General features: G+C 39.6%; 1 protein-coding gene across 2 annotated transcripts in view; it reads right to left on the bottom strand.

The window, feature by feature from the left end:
- Positions 1 to 26,605, bottom strand: part of PDE7B (phosphodiesterase 7B) — a 280,322-nt gene that overhangs the window by 49,798 nt on the left and 203,919 nt on the right. For both annotated transcript variants that reach the window (XM_036317578.1, XM_036317579.1), the window contains one exon: positions 21,500 to 21,583. In XM_036317578.1, coding sequence (XP_036173471.1) covers positions 21,500 to 21,583 — 84 coding nt within the window. The remainder of the gene's footprint in view (positions 1 to 21,499; positions 21,584 to 26,605) is intronic.

Below are 26,605 nucleotides of genomic sequence, written 5' to 3'. Positions count from 1 at the left end.
TTTTTTATGGGTTATAGTGGCACCTTAGGTGTAATCACCTCTACAACTGTTGGTATAGGACACTTGAGAGGAACAAACTTCCAATAAGACTCATACCATTAACAGGCATGGAAAGCTATATATTTTCACATTAGCTAGATCATAGAGGAAAGAATTGTTTCAGTGACTACTGCAGTGTCCACCTGATTGGGCCCCTGAACTGTCCCTAAAGATATAACTGATATACTTAATCTAGAACAAAAATAAGTGGCCGCTCCTTCTACTTGTTTCACCTATAGCAAGAACAGCCCTTGGAAGTAGGGGAATGGAACTAAGAAATATTGAGGACCTACTAGGTATGTTTACATTTGTCATCCCATTTATTTTTCATAAAGGTGGGCATAGGAAGTTGTTATTAATAGGTACATTATACAGATGAACTAATGGATTTGAAAGGTTTAGTAATCCAAAATTACACAACTGGTAAGTAGCAGTGCTGAGACTGGAACCCAAGTCTATCTGATTTTGGAAATGATTCTCTGCTCATTATATCCTGCTCTTTATAGGAAAGGACAAAAGTAGGGGATGTGTGAAAGTCTAACACGAAACCCTATACATCAATACTCAAGAAATCTCAGCTTCTCTTCCTTTAAAAAGTATGGTAAAATTAAAACAAAAGGAAATTTATTATAATTCATAAATACAAGTGTTTTAAAATCAATAAAGATTTACCTAGAAAAAAAGACAGAGAAATAACTTCATAGTAAAATTTGGAAGTGATTCTATGTATGTAACTTTCCCATTTCTTTCACTAAATGCACAAATGGAATATTTGAAGGTGAATAATAAATCATGTGTAGATTTTAAAATAGAAACACATGTATTACTGACACTGACTTAATGTGATTTGATTATTATGTTATTATACAAAGACATCCGTAGGCATTGGTTAGTACTTCAAGCCCTGGAAAAGACAAACATTTTTGTTGTGTACATAGAGCAGAGCCGCAGTTTCTGGGGAAGGGAAAGAGTGGGAGGTATTTGGGCAAACAGGCTGCTCAAAATAAAACTGTGAAGGATGCACACAGGCCTAGTGTTTAACCATGTTGGAGCCAAGACTTCAAGTCACATAAGATTTTAGTCAAAGGGCAACTGCTGATTGAGAGGTGGTCGGAGAGCATAATATTACCTAACACAGGCATTTTTTTCCTTTCTTCCTTTCTCCCTCTTTCTTAAAGATAACATTAATTATCTTAATAATGCTAAATAACATCCTAATCAAGAATAGTTATCTATATGAACTATTATTTGGTAGCTGTCAATGAAACTGAGCCCTTTGGCATGACTTGGCTATTTGTTCTTTCTGAGCCTCTCTTGGTGCCTAGATCTAAGCCATGTGGTAAACACCAGGAAGGCTCCACCTGCAAATATCCATTAAGTACCTACTCTGTACAAGGTACTGTGGCACTCCAGTATACAGGATTTTTTTAAAAAAATATATTTTATTAATTTTTACAGAGAGGAAGGGAGAAGGATTGAGAGTTAGAAACATCAATGAGAGAGAAACATTGATCAGCTGCCTCCTGCACACTCCTCACTGGGGATGTGCCTGCAACCAAGGTACATGCCCTTGACCGGAATCGAACCCGGGACCCTTCAGTCCGCAGGCTGATGCTCTATCCACTGAGCCAAACCGGTTAGGGTGAGTATACAGGATTTTTAAGACAGTGTTTTTGCCCTCAGCTATCTAGAGAAAGGTGGTGGAATAGGCTCGTCATTGTCTTTACTGCTTTTGGTTCCACTTAGGCTGTGATGGGTAAGCAATATTTTAGTATATAAATGCCTAGAAATTATCATGCAAAGTGGAAAATGTGAGCAAGAGGAAGATCATTTGTCTAGTGGGCTCTACTCTCAAGAATGTGATGACTCACTTTGCCTCTTGCCCTTGATGGTGCCTGGTATGTCTGTAGGGGATGTGGCAGGATGGAGAGGGTGAGAGAAAGGGGTAGGAGAAAGGCATGAAGAAGGGAAATCAAAAGAGAAGGGGCATACAAGCATCCACCAGAGGTAGTCTCTGTACCAGTGAAAGCCAATCTGAAAAGAAATTTTTTGCACCACCCTGACTCCCACATGGGTTTTAGATTTGCAACCTGTGAGGTTGTGTTCTTTCTGGTAATGGGCTGGGTTCTACATGCCCTTCCAGGTAAGGTGATGCCTAACTACGGCAGGGGTAGAGTGGTCAGTTGGAAATATGTTCCTATTCTCAGGACAATGGAAACCACAGATGACTAAAACTCAGCTTATAGAAGCCCATATTGGAAAAAATATGAATATACACATAACCTTCTAATGCTAGAGAGGCCTGCTCAAGTAGGAGTTGTGGAGTTGCAAATGGAAAGGAGTGTAAGCAGGTAGCATAGAAATGCACTAAGGAGTATGCAAAGTGTTTGTGTTGAGCTTTCTCTTATGTCTTTACCGTAGCTCATTATTTTAGCTCATTTTCATTCAGAAACTGGATTTTTCAGAATGAAGAGTTTAATTGCTGTGTATGAAGCAGGTGGAAGAGAAGAAGGGAAGGCAGTGACTTAGTAGCCATAGAATCAATTCAGCTAAGCACTTGTGGAACAACCAAGGACAATTGTCCTTGATTATTTTAATAACTTATCTTTCCTTTCCTTTTCCCTTTCCCTTTCCTTCTCTTCCCTTTACTCCTGCTTTATTCCTTTTCCTTTCTTCCCCCTCCCCCTCCTGCTTTCCTGCCTGTGCATTCCTTTTCTTCTTGAAATATTAACTAACGGTTTACTTTGATTTAGGCACTGGGCAGTGCTGGGAATGCAAATATGATGAAGACACAGCCTCTTCCCTCAGAGAGTTCTCTGTTAAGAAGGGAGCTCACTCACATTCCTCCATGGCAGTAAGAGCTGAAAATAGAGGTCCTGGCTTGGGGATGGGATATCTGAACTGTCTTGGGACCTCCAATTGCTCTTCCCACAGGCAGCTAGAGTGCTGGATAGCTAGGCAGTGCCCTCATGGGAGTTGGACCTTTAGGAGCAGCTATGGCACTATGATAGTGCTACCATTCTCCCTAATGTTTCACACATCTCCACCTAGGTGCACCATGTTTAGCATCATCCTACTGTTTTACTTGGAGTCTCAGCCAATGGGGCTACATATGTAGGCTACATATGGTATGATAAAATGGATTAAACATGTAATTCCAAGGAAGGAGCCCTTAGTCCAGAATGAGATGGCCAGGCTCAAGTCTTGGCTCTTCTACTCATTATTAGTCTTTTGGGTAAAAGAAATGAAATTAACCCACACAGTACATACATGCTCAATAATATTTAGTGGAATGTGTAAAGACAGACCTAGTCAGAATACAACTATCATCTGGAAAGAATTGCTTGGCCAATCAACGAATACCTTAGCTTGAATTAATCTGCAGGTAGGCAGGGAGTGTCTGATAGATTCTGATGGAAGGGGGCAGAGGGAACAGTCTGAAGCTTGGGGTTCTATCTCAGAATGGCTGAGGCTCTGTTTGGGGGAGAACTGGAAGTTGGGGTGGAGGGGCGGAGAGAGGAAAAACAAGGTGGTTGTATGAAAAGTATTCCTTGCCCTTTCTAGTGGTTGCTGGGGTTCTGTGCTGGGCTCCTACAGCAGCCCAACCCCAACTTATATTCAGCAAAGCAGTTATTTATGCATATCAGAATTGTCATATTCACTTGTCTTTCTTACCCACTAAACTGTTTACCTTATTTGCCACTCAATCCCTAATTTGTTGCACATAGAATTGCTAATTAAAAAAAAAGCAGGTTCTATCTTGAGCTGAGGCAAGTGTTTTCAACTTGCCTTTTTTGAAAATAAAGCTCTGTTAGTTATTTTCAATAGTCAGCTTTGTGATAATAATTAAGGGAACAGATGTCAAACCATCGCTTTGGTAACTTGTGTAGGGCATATTTTGATTCAAGCATACATGCTAAGCCAGCTTTCCAAACGAAGGGAAATTAGACTCTCAAAATGCCAGGCTCTAGCTCTTGGTAGAAAGCAAAATCTGCCCAGCATCTTCGGTGTCCTAGAGAACATCCCTCTCCATAATGACAAATCACAGTCTGCCCCCTTGATGACCTGGTTGGGTTGACAGATTTCACAGTGTTTAAGAATGAACAGTGAGGAGTGTTCTATTTGGAGAGTCTCCAGAACTATTCTTCAAAGTGTCAGAAAGATTACAAAAGGGCGTAAAGTTCAGAAGTTCAGTTAAGTTGAAGGTCCTTTACCCTGGAAAGTTTCATTAATTCTTTTTCTTTTTCTTGTATACCCCAATAAATGCTGCAGTTGCAAATTTCTCAAAATGACTTGGTCAAAATCCACTCAAATTTATGCCAAGAATCTGCTTTTAAAGCTATGCTGTCAAAATTTGCAGCCCTGGGTGGCGTAGATAATTCAAAAAGTATCTGATTTTTAGTAACCAGATCTCTAGTTATATTGAATTTCAGATTCTTTCAGGAGTCTCAACTCTGAAATATTTTCCTTAAAAGCAACCAAATTTTCTGAAATTTACTTTAAGTATTCTATTATTATTATTATTATTTTTACCAATTTTGAGCCAACAGGGAAACTTTAACAAGCTATAAACAATAAAACTTCAGTAATAATAATAAATTAGAATGTCATAGCTTTAGGAGCCATAGAGCTAATAGTCTTCTTTGTTTAAGATGCTTTAGAACCCAAAGCTGACACTAATAAATAAAAGGCCACAGTGGATTAATAACTACACATTAGTAGTAATGAGGAACTTAAGAAACAAACAAGGCTGAGAGTGCTATTGGATTTATGAGATCAAATGTTGAGGGGCACTTATGGTTGTCACAGTGATGGACAGGATCCGAGTGGAATTTAGAGGAAGAGTCAGAGATGCGAGATGCCTCAAAGTGTTTGGGACAGTTCTACACGTCCAACAGTTGTCTCTATCTCGTTCAACATTGCAATGGCTGTTCAGGTATTCATGTAGGTGAAATCCTGTTTGTAATTATATAAGTCTGAAACCTAATCCTGTTTCCTGGTTTTACACATAAGCACAAAGTATTCTTTTGCACAGTTTTAATACTCTTTTTTTCAGGAATGCAACTTTGGCAGGGAGGGGCGGTGGAGCAGACCTTATCAGGAGTTGTTCTCCATCTTAGGAAATCTCTAGTGGCAAGACATCGGATTATGTTACTAACATTGCAGACGTGTCAGCCTGCATTAGTTGCTGTAACATTCACAGCGATTCTGCATGTAGCTGCAATATAAACGACATCATTATGCCTTCTCGGGTGGTTATACCCAAACATTATGTATTTAAGATACATATAGCAGTTCTTTTATTTCTGCTTTATAATATAGCTAGGAACTTATAATATATATATTTTTGAGTTTATGTGAATAAATAGGCTATGGATTTCCTTTCAAGATAGTAAAGGAGGACATTAAACATATGTGCTGTAAAAAGAGGCATTGGGTCTGAGAGGGTTAAAAGCCATTCTACTAGGTAAAAGTGTAGCTGGTAAAGATGGTGCAGCAACAGAAGAGCCTTACTCCTTAGGAGCACAGCTTTTGCTCTGTCTGAGCCTCACTGCTCCAAGCAGGAACCAAGTTCAGACTTTTCCCAGTTTCAGTCATTCACATGCAGTTACTATGGCCTACACCACTAGTTACTTAGTGTCTTTCTTTAAATTAAATAAATCAATTTTTACTTAAATATATTGTATATAAATTTGATATGAATAAAAAATAGATTTGATGTTAGTTACATTTATTTCAGTGTGCTGGTTAGTACACACTGAAATAAATATGCAACACTTAAAGTAAAAGTAAAAGGTTGTTCCTGTCATAATACAATCATCTTGTATACCCTTTGGTAGGCAGACCACACTTTGGGGAATGGCGCTATGTACTAACATAGATTACAGACTTGGAAAATACAATTTAAGGGCAAAGGATAATCCAGTCCCATGCTTTAATTTTCTTTGCTCCTTATAACATACTAGAGGCCTGGTGCACAAAATTTGTGCACGGGAGGGGAGTCCTCTCAGCCCGCCCTGCACCCTTTCGCAATCCAGGACCGTTCAGGGGATATCCAACTGCCCGTTTAGGCCCGATCTCTGCCTGATCGCCTATAACCACTCTGCCTGCCTGCCTCATCACCCCTAACTGCTTGCCTGCCTGCCTGCCTGCCTGATCCTGATCATCCCTAACCGCTCACCTGCCCGCCTCATCACCCCTAACTGCTCACCTGCCTGCCTGATTGCCCCTAACCACCTCTGCCTCGGCCCCTACCACCGTGGCTTCATCAGGAAGGATGTCCGGAATGACATCCAGAAGGTTGTTAGGCTGTCCAGTCTAATTAGCATATTATGCTTTTATTATTATAGATTCTCCTATTCCTAAATTAGGTCCTAAATATTAATTTTAATGATTAATTCTATATAAAAAATACAAATAATTTAAAAGTAGGATGGAATATATGTAATATTGTACCTATTTCGTGTAATATTGATAATCTCTTCATGAAGATACCCTTTAACTGAGCTCTGATGTGAAAAGCTTGTGTAACATGGCAAACTCTCCAGCCACTTGTCAGCAGGTTAAGCACAGTTTAACTTTACAAAAAATAAAAATGGCCATCCACAACAACAAGTCTTGAATAAACAGCTTAACCCACTCATTTAACAAGCATTGTCAAGCCCCTACTATGTGGACGCTAGGATACAGCAATGAATGAAACAAAGTTCCTCTTCTGTGGAGCTTATGTGTCATTAACATAAGATGAGAATAAAAGCAAAATTGATTTCCACTCGCCCCAAGAAGGAAATAGACGGGGACATGGCACACTCCATACCAATCAGATGACATAAGCTTGGCCTCAGGGCTGTACACTCGATACTATTATTTAGCAACTAATGTTATATAGCAAAGCGATTTCAACATTCTTTTGTTTGCATAGCTTTTCTAACAGCATAATATTTTGTTGATGCTTTGCACATATTTCTTGGCCCCATTTAAAATTCCACTCCACAATTTAAAGAGTGGTATTTAATAATTTTCTAATACTTCAGCCCAAGTTTTCATTTTTTATATGTAATTTAAATTGTCCTTAAGTTACCTTAAGTCACGCTTTCCCATTATTCATGCCATTAATGTCATTGGTACATGGTTGCAGAGTTCTAAATGATCATTTAAAGGAGTATAAGTGCTTCTTCTCTTAATCTTCTTTATTAAAGACAGTTAAAAATATTACCAGAGGGTAGAGCTGTTAAATAGCGAGTTCAGAAATACTCCAAGAGAACATTCCTGTCATAAAACTATGGTGGCATGACTTATTATTAATTTCCATACAGTAGGTGTTTCTTACTTATCTAGCTATTAATGTTAGATGAAATTCATCAATCGTATTACTCTATTTTCAAACAACTAAAAGAAAAAACCATTGCTTTAGACTATTTTCAAAGGATCTGGTGGCATCACTGGCCTTTATAGGTTCGGCAAATGGAAATTTTAAAAATAAGAAAGCTAAACTCTACACTAAGATTGTTTTGAAGTGCCAGTTAATGATTGCTATTTAAAATAAGTGACTCTGAAGCATTATAAGATTCTGAGAAGTCATGAGTCATGGAAGAAAAACTAAGTTATGCGTCAAATAGCTTTTGTGTTAGTTTTTTAATTATAAATTTGGTTATAATCACCTGTTGTTTACCTCAGTTGTAGACCAGGTTTTCTAGAAATGTTTTGTTCATTATTTATCTTCCATAGCTGCTAGCCGGGCACAAGAAATCATTTAATCTAGCTTACCTTTACTTATTTAAAAAGGGGGGATTTACTCCAGGTCTTCCAGGGAGATATTTTTGGATTGATTTTTAGCTTTATGGTCTTTATCAACAATTGTCTCCAAAACAGAAAATAAATGGAATGTGGTAAGGTATACAATAAAAGATTGAGAAAAGAAGAGAGGAGATAGGGGGTTTTCCTTCCTCACATGGCAAGGATTGTCAAAAAATGGTGGATGGGCGAGGGAGGGGGAGAGTGGGACTTTTAATTTATACTAAGGTGAGTGCATTGTGCTTGACTCAATTCTTGGCAACTCTTAGGAGAAAGGGTGCTAGAAATCTTCACATGCCATAGGATCCAGAACCACTGGGGCAGGAGAGCAAGGAGGGAACATCTCCCAGCCCCAGCCTGGAAATAGCCCAGCTGTAGTCAGCTGTCTTCATGTGATGGATTGCCCTTGTGGGTGGTAGTAGGGTGAGTGTGCAGAAGTAAAATTCGTGTTTATGGCTGGACATTCCTCATAGATTACATTACCCAGAGAGCACAAATAAGCACGAGAGAGGAGTCTTTGACATGAGGTTATCAGTCTCTTTGTTTTCCAGTTTTGTGTTGCCAGGAGATGGGGGACTGTGGGGCCAGGGCAGGCATAGTGACAGGCTTATCAACAATGGCCCACACTGGGAAAGAGAGAGAAAGCAAAGATGTAGACTTAGCTGACAACGGTGAGGCCATTGTCACCATGCCATTGCTGGGGTTTCCCTTTCCGTGGGGCCATAGCTGTGGTTCTTCTGATGCTGAGTGCTGGTGGCCCGGCAGGGCACAGAACTGCCTCACTGGGTCAGAGGAGGGTCCTCCAGTGCCTGGTCCTCACTACTCCCCACCTAGCTTCCTATTGCACAGAGAAACTGGAAGTCATTAGACGGTAAATGCCTTCCATTTCTGTTACAAAACCTCCCAAACTTTCTACTCTGCAGCCATTCCTTCTTTCTACATGTCCTATCAGAAGAGCTGCCTCCGTTGCTATGGCCAGTCTCCCTCCCACCTTATCAGGACACTCTGCCTCAGTTATAACTTTTCTCTCCCATATAGTCCACAGTTTTTTCTCAATTAGAGGATTCTCAGCATGTGTGCCTGTCTCGCAGAAACACTTTCTTCTAATCCCACGTTTCCAGCTATTGTCTTTCTCTCTCATTTTATTTGTGATCATATTTCAGAAAGAGATGTGCCTGGCATTGTAGGCAGAGATCAATAAATATTTGTTGAAAGCATGAATAAGTGAACGAAAAGGAAACTGAAAAGGGATAATGAAACACTCTTCTTCAACGTAAGTCAAGTTGTAGTTATGTGTTAGACACTCTTCTCACAAGCGCTTCTACATATGGTCACAGGGAAGTAGGAATACAAATAACAGTAATAATAAAAGTCCACATTTTTGAGATTTTCTACTGCGATAGACACCATGCTAGCACCTCAGACACATTTACTCACTACCTTTCACGGTAACCCTGTGGGATACATCTTCGTCCTCTTCAATCCTTTTCCAGCCCAGGAACCTGAAAGGCAAGGTCTGGGAAGCCGCTGCTGCTGGAATCCAAATTCAGGCAGTGGGCGCCAGAGCCAATGCCAACCCTAGGCAGGGGAAGCCTTGTCTTAGCTTTTCTCTCATTGCAAGGGGTAAATTCATTTTCTATCAGTAAGGTGGAAATTAAATAAGGAAGGCCATGTGGTGAGTGGAAAACAGAATGTCAAAAGATCCGAATCCTGGATCTTAACTCTTTCCTTACCTTGCAGTGAGGCACTTGGCCACTCTGGTTTTTTGTTTGTTTGTTGTTTCTTGTGTTTTTGTTGTTGTTTTGCTTATTAAACTGAGAAACTGGGCTGAAAGACCTCTTGGCATGCCTTCATTTCAAAGCTTTGTCATGTAAAGTGCTGTTTCACCATAGATTACAACTTTGACTTCAATCTCCTTGAATAAATTTCATCTTCAAATGAGGAGCCATCATTGTGAAGTCCCATACGTAGCTTTGATAAATACTCGGCCTCACAATTTCCAATCACTTTTCCAAGTTGGCCTAGCAAAGAATGTTTTTTTGGCTCATAACTGCAACTTCATTTTCTGCATCTTGATATTAATTTATTTAGGAAAAAAAAAAGATTCTATTTCTGGTCAACACTGAGGTGTTTTTTTTTTTTTTCTTTTTAAAAAATCTTACTTTTTGGGATTATAACAGGAATATATGCCTATGATAGAAAAAATAGAAAAATAGAAAGAAGGAAATAATAATCATCTAGAAATAATCCCTCATTAAATTTAGGTATATTTTTAAAACATAACTGAGATCTTCTTTTAAAATATACAAAATTGCATACTACTTATTTTTACTTAATATACAGGGTGGGAAAAAAGTAGGTTTACAATTGTTTATATGGAAAATGATACAGTGATTAACAAATAATAGTACAAGAATAAACTCTGTTTTGCGTACTCACAACTATAAACCTACTTTTGTCCCACCCTGTATTATAAACATTTTGAGAAACTGTCTTTCATCGAAGCACAGTTTGCATGACAGGAAATAACCAACTCCCCTTGAGAAAAATTAAAGCAACCGGTGGCAGCCCCAAATCCGACTTTAATTTGTCACAATAGTGATTCCATTTCCTCCTTATTTGGAGACAGCTGACAAGAGTCCTGCGCTGTCACCTCCACACCCTTCTCTTTCTTATCAAAGAGCACAGGGTTGTTGATGAAGTGAGCAATTCCTCACTTGGCACCTTCTGGAATATTATAAAATACATTTGAAAACTTGCAAAATCTAATATTCACATAGATATATAATTACATATTTCCTAATTAATTATATAACAATTTGTTCAATATTGAAGCAGTTTCACACCAAAAAGCAAATAGTCTCAGTGTACTATAAAAGGAGAATGACTATTATTATGTAAAAAATAATTAATGTTTGTAATTGTCATATATATGTCATATAAAAGGAATATGCTGCATCCATGTATTGACTTTGAACATTAAAATTCATGTATAAGAAAGAATTATATTCTATTATGGCTAAGAGCTTGTGCTTTGGCCTTGTAGTTTTGGGTTTGAATTCTGGGTAACAAGTTTTTTGGGGGTGAGTTATTTTTACTCTTCGGGCCTCAGTTTGAATAGTAGTGTCTACTTCATAGGGATCTTGTAGCGATTAAATGAGTTGATCTGTGCAAAGCACATAAAGCAGTGTCTAGAAGCCAAGAGCTCCATACATATTAGCCATTAATATTAGTATTGTTTGATATGATATCTATATGGCATAACTGACCTATATTAGTGATTTCCAAGTGCTACTCATGGTTCCCAAACACTCGTGGATGGTCCGGAGCCAGATTTGCTGTGTTACTACCTCAGGACACTACCCAGAAGCTCAGGTTCAGTGAATTTGCAGTTACAATGTAATAGATGCTTTGGAGATAGGGTGGGAGCACCGAGGAGGGAATGGCTATCACGAGGCAGACCCCTGGGAAGGTTGAAGAAGGCTCATAATGCTGGGCCAGGGCTTCCTAAGAGAAGAGGTGGCTGGGGAGAGGGTACTCAGCCAAAGAAGAAGGTACCTCTAAAGTTCAACTACATTTATTGAAGATCTATTGTGTGCAAGACAGGTTGCTGGATACATTGATCTCATTCACTTCTCACCTCTACCCAGTGAGGCTGGTGTTACGTTCTCCTTTCACATGTGTGGATATTAAGTAGTTTGGATGTCTTTCCCAGACTCACAAAAGAAGTAGGATTCAAACCCAGTCTCACTTCAAAGCTCATTATCTTTCTGCCAGCTTCCTCTGTTGACCATGCTTTAGAGAGTGCACTGGGCAGCGGGGGTTCACTGAGCGTGGAACTCTCAGGGGACAACCACGATAGATGAGTCAGACAAGCAGCATCTGGTTGGGTGTTAATGGCCTCTGTTACTTCCAGTGTTCACAGCAACCCTACGGTGCCTCTAGACCTTAGGGAAATAACAGCTTCAGGGAGCCTTGACCAAGAGGGATCCACACTTGGCTCCTGCACCCTGGGCCTGGGATTAAGCACCTCCCATCTCAAGGCTGTTGTGGTGGCCGTTGTCAGGGGCAGTGACATGGGCCACCTTCCCCTTGGGATTTTTCTCCCTAATTGCTGCCACTTTTCTCGGGCATCTGTTCCACTGCTCTTCCTCCTAAGGTTGCTTATAAGTAATAAACCACCCAGGAGTCCTAAGGCAATTTGGTTTGTTAGCTAGAGAGAAAACAAGATCTTAATCTTCTGAGATCTCAGTTTGGAAACACACAAAAGATTCCAAGGATGGAACACACTGTATTTTTTTTTTCATATATCTAGTCAAATGGGGACCATTTCAAGTCGTATAGAGCTTCTAAAACTTTTAAGGTAGGGTGTCAACAAGAGGACATACCCCTCATTTGTTTTTTATCAATGAAATCATAAGAGATAGGCTGTGCCTGATTCTGGGTAGGAGGTTAATTTTATTTAATAAACAAGTCATTCTAGCTCTGTTACTCATAGGGTAACTTTAATCGAAAGAAAATTTACTCCTGCTTCTCTCTACATTTTATGGTCTCCAGAAATCCAGAGAAGCCACTATGAAAAAAAGTCACTAGAAATACTCCTATTGGGTTAGGATTTTACTAAAGCAAGTGCTGCAATAGAAAACTGCCATTTAACTTGCTGTATTCAGGTGAGTTAGCAAACCCACTGGGCCAGGACACAAGCAGCCATGTTTGTACCAAAAAGAACCCACAATGGTGGTGGTAGTGGTGGTGGGGAACAAGGGTGGTGTCTAAATAGTTTCTCACAGAGGAAAATAAATTGCTGGTGAAACTTATTTCTTTGTGGGCTTTATTGTCAACAGTCTTGAGCTTTGCTAAATTAAGTTTATTATACACTAAAATTATAGGGGCCCTTAAATAATGAAGTTGTTGATTTTGTGATACCTGTTCTAGCCATGGATCATGGATGATTGTCATTCCCAAGTGAAATTTCCAAATCAGGCCTCTCAACTGCACTGCAGGACCTTATTTCCAGCTCTTTCTTGGATATTTCTGTTTGACTCTACTACAAATAAATTGTCCCAAATGAGCTTACCATCTTTTCCCCAATTCACCCTTCAACTTTCCTCACCATCGACTTCATCTTCAAGTTTTCAGATGGCCAGGCCAACTCTTGGAGCTTTCAGATCACTGAGTTTTATTTCCTCTTCTCCACATCATCTCTGGATTTATACCTTTATTTCTATTGCTATCATAATCTTACATTTCTCTTGATTCCTTGAGTCTGTCCCCTCCTACATATGGGTGTCAGTTAATGTTCTTAAACACTATTTTATCCTGGCCATCTTTTTCTCAGAATTCTCTAGTGATCTTCTTTGCGTAATGAATCAAGTTCAAATTCTTTATCTTGGCATTTCAAGACTTTCATTTTCTCTCTAGCCAATATACTTCACTACTTTCTGGACCTTCTTCCTATTTAGTGAGTTAATGTTTCCCATATGTCAGCTCAGTCTCACTCTAGACAATTTGTTAACCAGTCAACACTCGACCTTATCTTTCAGAGTTCAGCACCAGACCACAGAGCTCTCTTCTGCTCATGGCACCTCTGTAATCTCTGCCTTCTCTAATCTCTGATTTACTGTTGGTGTCAATTATTTTAGAACTAGATAATTTATGCTCTTGTATGGCTCTTGGTTTAGTGTGTCTTTGTCTTGTCCATGTAATGAGGTTGTTAGGTCTTTGAGACTAGAGGAATATCTGAAAGTTTCCTTTTGAGCACTCAGAATCCTCAGCCTAGGGATAGGATATGGTAGGTGCTACCCTGCTACCCCTAATCCTTGTTGACTTAAAAATAAATGTTCATATATTTGCATTTGATATTTCTGGAAAACTGTAGTCAAGAGCAGTTTGAGACAAGAGCTAGTCATCATATAAAATGTTATTTCAGCCCTGGCCAGGTGGCTCAATTGGTTGGAGGATCATCTTGTATACCAAGAGGTCGCAGGTTCATTTCTGGTCAGGGCACATACCTAGGTAGTATGTGTGTTTTTAAAAAACTTTATTATAAGTATTAACATATGTCCCCCTTCCCCCTTTTGATCCCTTCTATCCCACCCTTGCTCCCCGCTCCAGGCCTTCACCACCCTATTGTGTAGGTCCATGGGTTATACATTTATGCATACAAGTTCTTTGGTTGATCTCTTCCCACCCACCTTCCCACTCCTGCTTTCCCTCTAAGATCTGACAGTCTGTTCCATGCTTCTATGTCTCTAGTTCTACTTTGTTCATCAGTTTATTTTGTTCATTAGATTCCACATATGAGTGAGATCATGTGATACTTGTCTTTCTCTGGCTGGCTTATTTTTCTTAATATAATACTCTACAGGTCCCTCCATGCTATCTCAAAGAGTAAGAGTTCCATATTTTTTACTGCTGAATAGTATTCCATGTGGGCGTGATCCCCAGCTGGGGCACCTATGGGAGGCAACCCATCAATGTTTCTTTCACACATAAATGTTTCTCTCACTCCCTCTCTCTTACTTCCTCTCTCTCTAGAAAGCAATAAAAACATATCCTCAGGTGAGGATTAAAAAAAGTTATCTTAGTCCAGTGGTTATTGATGTGGCTCAGGACATTTTGGCTTCGTGGCCTGCTTGGAATGGAGTTGGTGTTCTATTTGTTGAATGAATGAATGAATAAATAAATAATAACCCAAAGGAAATATTGGACTCCCTGATTCCATTTTCTGTTTTTCATCACTCAGATAAAAAATAAATCTGTTAAATGATATCAGCCAGGTTAACAGAAAGCAATGGTTGTTTTCAGTTCTAGAATTAGATTAAAACTGTGTGTGTGTGTGTGTGTGTGTGTATGTGTGTGTGACTATGGTCTTTCCCAGACACTTGGGTATGTTGCATGATCTCTCCTAACTTCTCTGGTTCTTACTTGAAAACCTCATTTTCCAGTAGAATTTATACCCAATTGAATAGAATTGTTGGCAACTCTTTCCTGATACTGAAGCCCTAAAAGTTGGCTTTAGCATGCAGCTGTCCTTCACTTTGTTGTTGCTTCAGAAATTTCTCATGTTTTAATGCCTCTAGAAAGGCTTCTCCAATTTTCCAAGACAAAATTAATTGTTCCCTTCCTCAACATTCCCAATCTCCTCTGAATCCTGTACACAGATACATGCCTCTCATATTAAGGATACTACCGTTATACATGCATGTATTATAGATGTATTGCATCCCTTAAAATATAGTTGCTTATGTCTCTAAATATCCTTAAAGGCAGCGGCTATGTCTCATTCATCTTTGTATTTCCTGGAACACTGCCAACCCCAGGCCACTGATGAGTAGTGACAAGGAATGAGTGAAACAGTGAGGACACCATCAGCTCTGTCTTCTGCAATGTAGTGGCATTTCAGTGGCTGACCATCCTACTGGTCTGGCATTTCCGCATCTAAAGTACCGGGGAACTTGCAGCCAGAAACCCTGAGTACACGTCATGCAACATGGTCCAGGTGAGTCAGAAGGCACCACAACCACAACCAATGCTTGGCCTTTCTTCTAGAGGAAGGAAAATATTGACCTTTGAAATTGTGGGGTGCTACTTTGGCACTCATGAGAAGCTCAGTCCCAGCTGGCCCCTCCCCTGTCTGCTTGAGGAGCTCAGGGCTGGGGGTCAGGGCGTTGAGGAAGGTGGGATAGCATCCCCTCAGTGCACTTCTTTCAACTCACCCTATAATATTTTTTTAAGAATGTGTTTATTTTATTTTGTTTTCTCTTTTTCTTTTTTAAAAATTGAGATATAGTTGACTTACAACATTGTGTAAATTTATGATACAGCACTGCTGACTATAATCATGACCCTGTGCATTAGATCTTTAGGACTTACTTTCCTAACTAGCTACAAGTTTATACCTTTAAACAACATCTCATCCCATAATGTTTTATTTAATTTAAGTTCTTTGCATTTTGTGTGGGTCTCATTCTCATAGGTAATGTGAAAAGTTATCTTTAAGAAGATTACTGAGAGGCTGTCATCACCTACATGGAGCTCACTCTTAGAAAATGAAGTTTTTAAAGCTTATCACCCCTCTATCTTTAAGTTGGGCTATCACTTTGCACCAGGTGGTAACATACTGGGTGGGTTTTGGTTTACAATCTTTCATGGATATGTTTTATATTTTGTGTTTCTAAGGGTGTAATACAGCCGTGGGCAAACTACGGCCCGCGGGCCGGATCCGGCCCGTTTGAAATGAATAAAACTAAAAAAAAAGACCGTACCCTTTTATGTAATGATGTTTACTTTGAATTTATATTAGTTCACACAAACACTCCATTCATGCTTTTGTTCCGGCCCTCCGGTCCAGCTTAAGAACCCATTGTGGCCCTCGAGTCAAAAAGTTTGCCCACCCCTGGTGTAATATGTTTTAGATGGCAGCTTTTAAAAGAGCATTTGAGTCACTGGGTCACTTATACCTTTATGTGTGTGTGTGTGTGTGTGTGTGTGTGTGTGTGTGTGTAAATATTAGTTCTATTTCAGAAATAATAAGAAAAGGAAAATATTTTGTAGCTATACTAAAATTATCTCATGCATGTGTAGCTAAAATGGCCCTGCCTAGGAAGGCAGCTATGGAGGAATAGAGATGTAAAGACCAATATTAGCAAATTAAGCCACAGGAAAACCAAATATCCAATTAACCCACTACTGCAGAGCCCAGGCTGGGCTGGAACCCAGGCTCTCTGTGGCAGCTGATATGGATGCCCTGACACCTCCAGTGGAAGCGGCCTCTTTCCCTCAGGGTCCACAGTCACTGGGAATATCCGCTTTGTGCGTCCCTTCCTATGCTGAGCAAGTGTGGAAATCGCATTGTTGGTCTGAAATGGTTGCCACGGGAACATCTCCACCTAGTCATTATCTACTCAGGCTACTGATTATATTAAACCAGGAGAGAAAGATGAAGGGGCCGTGCTGTAGCCACCTGTTCTGCAGAGAATTGTGATTGCTTTTGTCACATTCACCTCTGTGGCCCCATGCCTCTCTGAACACTCTTCTCTACATGTTCTCCTCTCTTGTTGCTCTTCCCCCCTCAACAGAGTTAGTGAATGATATAAGTCTATAGGAAGTTGATATTGGTATAACAGAGCCATTATATTTCTGTTCCTCCTGCCCTGCTCCAGTTCTCTCATGTGGAATACAAATAATTGTTACTCCTTCTCTCCCTCTTCTCTGCCCTTCCATACTCAGGTGTAGCAATAACTGTCCTATTTAAAGGCCTATCATTCCTGTGTTCTACACAATGGTGCTGAAGGCACGTTTCCTGCTACTTATCCAGAGAAGCCTCTGAAAATTCATATAGATGCCCCTTTTTTTCAAATTGCTTGAAATATTAATAGGAAATGCAACTGGCTGTTAACAAGTAACTTTATCTTACATATATGTTAATGGGCAAATGGATGGATCTGGATAGATATCATTAGGAAGATTTTCTCATCTTCATTTCTAGAATGCAGGTGACATTTGAGAGGTGTTGTCTCCAAGTAGTCTTTTTGGGGAAAAGCTATATTATCCATTGGCCTTGTAATTAATTGTTCAAGCCAGATTATTTTGGGAGTGAAAGGTGGCATTATTAATAAATATGCCTGGACAACAGGTGCAAACTCGAACTATGCCAGGCAACCAGGTATATATTGTCACCTATTATGTAGACAATAAGTACATGGGCATTGTAGTACTGTGCCCTCAAAAATATGGGAAAAGGGATACCTCTTCCAGAAAAAAATTGTGAAATTAGAAATTATAATTGTGGAGTCTAAAATCTGGGTCAGGCCAAGCTGGCATGACTCAGTGGTTGAGCATCAACTTATGAACCAGGAAGTCATGGTTCAATCCCCTGTCAGAGCACATGCCTGGGCTGTGGGCTTGATCCCCAGTTGAGGGTAAGCAGGAGGCAGCCTATCAATGATTCTTTCTCATCATTGATGTTTCTATCTCTCTCTACCTCTCTCTTCCTCTCTGAAATCAATTAAAAAATAAATATGTACAATCTGGATCAGTAAAAGAGGTGCCCTTTTGTTTATACTTCTGTCTCATTTAATTTAGTCAATGTGAATCCATTTTTAAAAGTAAAGTAATGGCACTGGAATTGAAAAAAAAAAGTGATATTAACAAAGAAAAATAGACTGGACTGAATGTGCCTATGTAGAGGTGATAAAATCTCTTGAATTCTGTTTAAAAATCTAAGTTAGGGGTTGGCAACTTTTGTGTATAGGCCATATAGTAAGTATTTTTGGCTTTATGGGCCATATGGTCTCTGTTGTAACTACTCTTCCATCATAAAGTGAAAGAAGCTCCAGATAATATGTAAACAAATAGGCATGGCTGTGTTCCAATAGAATCTTTTTTCCCCCAGGTTATTTAAAATTTGTTTATTGAATTTATTGGGGAGAAATTGGTTAATAAAATTATACAGGTCTCAAGTGTACAACTCTATAATATATCATCTGTATATTGTACTGTGCATTCACTACCCCAAGTCAAGTCTGCTTCCATCACCATTCATTCCACCCTTTACCTCCTTTTACTTCCCCCTCCCCCCTTTCCCTCTAGCAATCACCTTACTGTTATCTGTGTCTGCTTTTTTCTTTCTTAATCTCTTCACCTTTGTCACCCAGCCCCCTGACCCCCTCCTCTCTGAGAGCTGCCAGTCTGTTGTCTGTATCTATGAGCCTGTTTATATTTTGTTTGTTAGTTTATTTTGTTCATTAGATTCTACATAGAAGTGAGATCATATGGTATTTGTTTTTCTCTAACTGACTTATTTCATTTAGTCTAATACTCTCTGGGTCCATCCATGCTGTCACAAAAGTAAGATTTCCTTCTTTTATTAAAAAAAATGTTTTTATTGATTTCAGAGAGGAAGGGAGAGGGAGAGAGAGAGAGAAACATCAATGATGAGAGAGAATCATTGATCGGCTGCCTCTTGCACACCCCCTACTGGGGATTGAGCCCGCAACCTGGGCTTTTGCCCTTGACTGGAATCGAACCCGGGACCCTTCAGTCCACAGGCCAACACTCTATCCACTGAGTCAAACTGGCCAGGGCAGACTTCCTTCTTTTTTATGGCTGAGTAGTATTCCATTGTGTGAATGTACCACAGCTTTTTTATCTCCTCATCACTGATGGGTACTTGGGCTGCTTCCAAATCGTGGCTATTATAAATAACACTGCAATGAGAAATCTTATTTATATAACAGGCAGGGGTGGGGGCACAGATTTGGTGCATCAGCTGCTGTTTGCCCATCCGTTATCTAATATTTAAAAACTTTGTTCTGATAGAAGGAAAGTTATTTTAGATATTAATTCTGACATTTCTGGATCTGCTGTGACAAGTAGGGGCCATGGCTATAGGGAACAACGGAAATGTTCAATGGGCCTTACTATTCAACGTACACTTTTGTTGTGCATGTTCCAACCATTCAAGGCATATATTGAGGTGGATGATGGAGAGCAAACACCCAGGAACATTCTGGACAGGGAATATCAGCCATGTGGGTTTCACGAAGCATATTAGAAGGATTCAGGGATGCAAGACACAGGGAATAGAGGCCATGGTGATTCAGATTTTCTTACAAAATGGTTTAAAAAATAAGCCCAACAAATGCTAGCAAAACTGAAAGCACCCGAGGAAAATGAAGTCTTGGATCTCTGCCTATACTTGGGAAAAAACGACTCAAAATTATGGAAAATGATATTTAAAAACTCACTTTAAACTAGTGAGGTACTTTCTGTGTAGAATTGGATTCATGTTTTGTTAGTAAAAGGAAAGTTTTAGGAGAAAATGTTCCTTAGGCATTTATTCTAAAATCTTTATAAAGTTATGTTTAAAATGTTTCCCTTTAGGCAGAAAGCACACTAACAACTCAGACAAACTGCAACAAAAACATGACTAAGAATTAAATAGAGTGCACATGAAGAAGCAGGAGATATGACCGATATCATATCTCACTATGTGACTGTACATAACACAGATATCCATATGCCTTCTGTTACCTACTAACAAGCTGTTTAATTGAAGGCTAAGTTAGGAAATTGTGGAGAGTGACCACAGTAATGTTACTGGTTCTAGTCTCCCTAACAAGGTATTCGGGGCATTAGACGACGAAATGGATAATGCCACAGAAAGGAAGAATCTCAGAGGGCTTCAGTACTATCTGAGCTGTTCAGCTAAATGTAAGGAACTAGTGACATTCTATAATCATTTAATGTAATCCTTCTGAGGGGACCCTTTAATCTATTTGGTAAGTTAACAATAGATATTGGGAGCTCAGTAACTATAAAGAAAATCCTTTAAGATCTTGAATTAGATTGAAATGGATTAGGGATGTGTTTTATACACGGAGGGAGTAAAAATGGAGACCATTTATAAAGCACAATACAATAAAGGCTAATGAATATTCCTTTGCATGTGTTCCCGGGAAAGACAGTGAAAGAGTTCTTCAGAGTGGAGCGCTGAGCAGGGGAGAAAGAGGATTTCAGGGTGGATAGACAACAGTGTCTCTGGTATAGAAAGAATGACTCCAAGTCTCTTTGTCCCTGAAACACTGAGAAAACAGATATTGCACATTGATACGGGAGGTTAATAAGCCAGAAATACAAACAAATCCATCTCCTGTTGGCCTTTTGAGGATCTAAGGAGCAGAAAGAGCCAGTTCTAATTTCTCCTAGTCATTTCCAAGGGTCGAGGTAAATCAAATTACCTCTTTAGCTGAACTTGTTTATGCCAAAGGAAAGTAAAACTCTGTGTGTACAACCCAGCACTTTGAAATTTATAGATTGGAAGTGATATGAGAACCAAACACTGAAATCCTTGGCGCAAACTGTGAGATTTATCTACTTCCTACCCCCACCTCCAAGTCCAAAGTGAAGAAGGATGATGATTGTTAGGAGACAGGCCATCTGGAGGGGTGACTGGTCACTGGTTTGGATTGCCAAAGGAGTTTGAGATTAAGAGAATTATGAACCAGAGGTGGAGCAATACTCCAAATGAGGACCGATATATGAAGGGGAAAGGTAGAAATAAGTGAACTTTTGAGGTAGTCATAATGGAGGAAGCAGCAAATGCAGATGAAAAGGACCTCACTGCGGTGAAGGGTTTTTGCTAGAAACCCAGGAAGGAACCATAGGGATTTAGATTAGACAAAGAAGGGAGAATCAATATTGGGTAGCTTACTAAGGGCAGCTTTAGAATAGGTTTTCTTATTTTATGTATATTTTTATATAAATTATAGAATTTATGTAATTTAGACAAATTGATATACTTTAGATAAATTATAAAATTATAGAATTTTATCTAGTCTAATAGCTGAAGGTAGAGAGAATATGCTGGATAATGACAATAGTTTCCTTGTGTAGGGCTTCACTTTTAAGACTTACATATATATTTTAAAACTGACATTATCTCATTTGACACCCCGTCCCCCAAATCTCTGGGAAGGCAGGGCCAGAATTACTTCACTAGTGAGGAAATCTAAAGACAAAGGGTTAAGTTCCACTTGGGAGGGGGGAGATGGAGGAAGGAAGGCAGACCTCAGAGGGTTTTGAAGTTCAGAGGGAAGTTAGATTTTTTTTTTTTTCAAAAAAGAAAACATTTGTTCCTTTCCAGGTACACTTGATTACTCACTGTTAAGTAGGCGGAAGTCAATGAATGGGTAGGAGCCGCGGCGTTCAGCAGGAACCCCCGTCTGACCCCTTAGTCGTACATCTCCTAGAAAACAGAAGGTCCAAACAACCGTTTGAAAACGTTGCCCAGTGTATTTATTCACTTTTCCTCTGTAAATCCTCTTACCCACTTATGTCACTGGAACCAACACCAAATATCAGGAGAAACATGATTTCCATTCATCTTGCTTCAGATTGTGCCATGTATGAAGGGATATTTAATGAATGCTGAGCCTAAGGAACTTGGCAAAACTAAGAAATGAAGTAGCGTTCTCTTTTATAATTTGCCTGGAAGATGGGACTGTGAAAATTATAGTAATTTACAAAGTTTTCATAGCCTTTTTATCCTTCCAAGGGTCATTAAGATGAAGCATCCTAATTTGGAAGGACAAATGGTGTTCTGGGATTAGAGCTTTTATACTTATTAGACATTTGATCACCCAGTGTCATTCCTCTTGGACCTAGCACAACTGTTTCCTGACTGGCGTCCACTTTCCTGGTTCCCCAGGTTGTATCATGGATCTGTTTCAGAATCTGCTCAGAGGAAGGCTAGCCTAGCTCCAGGCACTTCAGACACAGCCTCCCTTGGACAACTTATTTGGAGGTTTCTTTTAATGTCTGTGTTCACTTTCCTTTTCGGTGTGTCCTGCTTTCCAGACGAAGGGAGGTACTGAGGTAGAGTGGAGGGAGCCAGAATTTTAGACTAATGTAGACCTTGGATTAAGTAGGCTCTGAGCCTCCATTGCCTCACTTCAAGGTATCATTGGTTGGAGAATATAAAACAACACTTGCTGCCTTGCAATAAATGCTGCATTGACTTCCTTATACAGTCCTGCAAATACGGATTACTCGTATTACATGTTCTGCATTTCTCCATAGTTCTTTGTGTATTGTCCAGTATTTAGCAGATTCTAAGTGATAAAAATAAATAGAAAGACCAAATCCCCAATTAGTACATACAACATGAAATCAGAAGAGAGGTACAAGTACATTAGACCTAATATACTGCTGAACATTGGAACCAGGAAAGTTTTCTTCCATGAGTAATGAATGGGTCCTCTCCCATGACCCACTCTTTCCCTGACATGAGGTGATACTGTGGCCTCAGCCTATGAGTAAAGAGGAGGAACAAGTCTTTCTAACTCCTGGGGTTAACTAGTAACTGGGTGAGATCCTCACTGGCTATAACTCATGCAATTGACAATGTTTAAAATAACCCTCACAGATGGGCCTTGTGTGCACCTGGGCTTATAAACTGCAAGCTCTGAGCCTTTGGGCTACTCCCTACTTTGAATTCTATATTGGTGCCTTATTTAGTGCTAATCTGATACTGTAGTGACATATTGATATTAAAGAATATTACAATTTATGGAGTATAGTGAAGAGGGAGGAGAAGGGAAGATATGGAAAAGAATATTTGAAATATAAACATAAGATGATATCAAATTAGGGAATGCTGTCAGCATTTGATAAGTTCATGGGGGTGGATGGTCAATAGAGTTGAAGGGTTTACTTCTCAGCAGTTGTCTTGAGTCCCCTCTGTTTATAAATCTCTAAAGAGTTTACAAAGCATATTCACAAACCTCCCAGTATATTCTTTCTCTGGTTTGATCTCATTAGACCCTCACATTAGCTTTGTGAAGAGAGTCACTATTATTCTACTTTATAAGTGAGAAAAATAGAGGCTCAGAGAAGAAAGTGAAGGACTGTTACTCACTCTCCTAACCCCAGCTCAAGGCTCAGGTCCCTTAAAGGCACTCAGTAGATGTCTATTGACTTTAATTGACTGCCTGAGTTTATAGTGCTTTAAACTTATAATTAGTCGAGCTAGTCCTTAAATCTAGGTTGTTAAACTTCATAGGCAGAGCTCTCTCTTCTCAATACCATTGGTTTCTAACCTTTTAGAGTGGGCACAGCTGGTTTTTAAAATGAAAACAAAAATCACAGACTGCTTATGCTAGAAGCTGTATTTTTAATAGCCAATAGTATAGCATGTTAAAATTATTTAACATCCCAGCTGGCATGGCTCAGTGGTTGAGCATTGACCTATGAATGCCTGGGTTGCAGGCTCCACCCCCAGTGAGGGGTGTGCAGGAGGCAGCTGATCAATGATTCTCTCTCATAATTGATATTTTGTCTCTCTATCCCTGTCCCTTCTTCTCTAAAATCAATAAAAATTATTTTTAAAAATGATATAACAAATTCAGCACTGCTTGTAAATGAATTTATATTTTATGACTGATAGTGAGCTAGACATACACTTGAAAAACTGCATAGATGAGACCATGTTAATTTGGTTTACAAAGTCTGCCTGGCTTATGGATTTGCTGACGTTTTGGGCTTCTCCTAGGCGTTTCAGGCTCACCAACTGGAAACCATTTCTCTACTAGTATTTTTTTCTCACTATTACCAAAGAGTTATCCTGGTTTTGCTGTCTTGAGAGCACTATGTTCCCAGAAAACTTCTGTATAATATTAAGGTACATTTTAAGGCCTCTGCCAGAAGTTATTCCATTTGTCCATCTGAGAGTATAAAGCAGAGGAGGGCCATTACCATGTAAGACTTTAGAGAAACTGACAGGCAACAGAACCATGAGGCAGAATTGATAAAAAGAGAGTGGCATGCTAGGAAGCAGGGAACTCCTGTTACTGAGAGGATCAGCATTTCACCATATTGGGTGACCGAGGGAAAATTAAGAACCATTTTGAGGTCCAGTTTTCTAATATTCAAATTAGAATAATTATAGCAGTTTTGCCTGTTCCAAGGGGTTGTTGTGAGGAAATTATAAGGTGCATGAAAATAAGATGATAGTTAACAAGTACTGAATACTTACACTGTGCTCAGTATTTTACATATGTTTTCTCATATCATCTACCCAACAACCCAATGAAGTAGGTATGATTATTAGACTATTGTACAGGTGAGGAAACTAAAGACAATGGACATTTGATGATTTGTCTGAGATCATAGAGCGAATAAGTATGGAGCTTGAGCTCAAACTCAGAATTGGCTCCAAACTCCATGTTCTTACCCATTTTTCCAGATTATCAGGATAAAAAAAAATTATATAACCAATTAAGCATTATCTTTTTATTACCCAAATGTAGCCTTTGATTACTCTTTGCCAATAAACCAACTATATATTCATCATGAATCCTGGAAACTGAATACCAGGGCAATTTACTTCCTTGATGAATATGAGAGTTGATCAGATGGATGTTGTTTGTTTGAATAGCAGTCCAGGGATATGGGCTATAGAATCAGACAACCAGATCCTGCTCTCGATCGACAAAGCACCTGTTATTTTCAAATAAGAAATGGGAAGCAGTTATTCAGCAACACTGAAATTACCTGGCAACTAACTTACTCAAGCTCTTAATTAAGTAGAATTTTTATGATGCAACCTCACTTTTGGAAAAAAAGACAAATAACAATGCAGTAACTTGATAGCAAATATACCTAAACAAACAAACAAAACAAATAAACGGCAACAACTACTACAAAACCCAAACCTGAAAGTTTCTTCTCAGTGCTTATACTGTCTGTAACTACAATTCCAGTCTTGAAGAGAATTACTCATAAATCTAATAACGGCCTGTAGATGTAGTAAATAGCTGTTTTAGAAAAGGATTAAATTATAGTTAAAAACTAGTAAAGCAGGAGGCAGGACAATTTTAAGTGGGCTAACAATGAATGCATTTTAGACATTTTTCACCACACCAAACATTCCATATCTTGAGCATTTCATTTCATTGAAACTCTAATATGGTAAAATTACGGTTTTAAGTATATATTTATAATATAGAAAGATCTTGCTCCTTCTCCTTGCTTTCATGAAACCCTTTGGATGCTAAATTGCTTCAGTATGCTTGTGGGAAGAGAGAAATAATTCAGTAACAACAGCCCCCGGAGGAGCAGAGGCCACTGGCTGGTGTCCGAAGAACAGAACAAGTGGCGTCCTGCTGGACTGCTTTTACTGGCCTCAGCCTCCGGCAATCATCTATTTACCTAAGGCCTTATATCCAAGCTAAACAATTATTTTGACTATTCATTAGGCCCTTGTTTAACTTAAGCAACTCTCTTTCTGGCAAAGGAAAGGTGCTGTGGAAGCAGGGTAGGAAGCGTTGACAGCTCAGCCGTGTCCTCAGTCTGTTCTCATTGTGTTCCAAAATGAAACAAACAGCAGGGGAATTCTTATTTTGAAAGGGCTGCTCCTCGTTTGCCCCTTCAGGCTGAAAACATAACATGTCGTCCTTGAGTATGTATTTAAGGCTGCAAACACAGGCAGCGAGCTGAGCTCCTTGGTTCCAGGAATCAAGACCTGGAGTCGGCCACTCACTCTCCCAGGGGACGTGGTTCCGGGATGGACCTCTTGCCCACTTGGCCTCGCGGGCTGTCTCTGTTTAATAAAAGCTTGTGCTAGGGAGCAGAAGTTATGTGGCCTCTTATGTAACTGGCAACGAGAGTGGAGGCTCTGATGGTGATGACAACTTACAGTGGCTGAAACACGGGCCACATGACTAGAACCAGACTCTGGCCCCATCGTGGTGTCAAGGTCACTTCAGGGTGGCGGAAGAGGGTAGGAAAGGGACAGAGCAGTTGCATCTGAGACGAATGAAGAGGATAATGGTGATGGCGGCAGAGAACACGGCATAGAGACTCAGAGCAGGGGTGTGGTGAGGAGGGTGAGATGGTGGTAGTGTGAGAAAGATGCAAGCCCGAATACAGTGGGAGAGGAGAAGTTCTCACTAAAGGTATCCCTTTTGAACTTCTTAGGCATTACTAATTCATGTCACTGCTGCAAACTTGCAAAATGAAGGCAGAGAGAACCCAGATATCCAAATCTCAGTCAAGCACATTCACCAGCCGGCAGCTCCGAATATCTCAGATGACTACTCTCAATTAGCCAAGTGAATTATTTCTCCGAAGATGTTTATCTAGTCTAACAAAGAGGAGGAAGTGAGTGCAATTTAATCACTCCCCAGATTTATGGGACAGTCCAGGCAGCCAGTGGAGATAACTCAGGCAGAGATGACTGTTCCCAGTGCTATGAGCCCCCATGAGGTCC

The sequence above is a fragment of the Myotis myotis genome, unplaced genomic scaffold, assembly GCF_014108235.1.
Source record: "Myotis myotis isolate mMyoMyo1 unplaced genomic scaffold, mMyoMyo1.p scaffold_m19_p_7, whole genome shotgun sequence".
Lineage (NCBI taxonomy): Eukaryota > Metazoa > Chordata > Mammalia > Chiroptera > Vespertilionidae > Myotis > Myotis myotis.
Note: the sequence above shows the minus strand (reverse complement) of the source record. Positions and strands in the feature narration are given on the sequence as shown.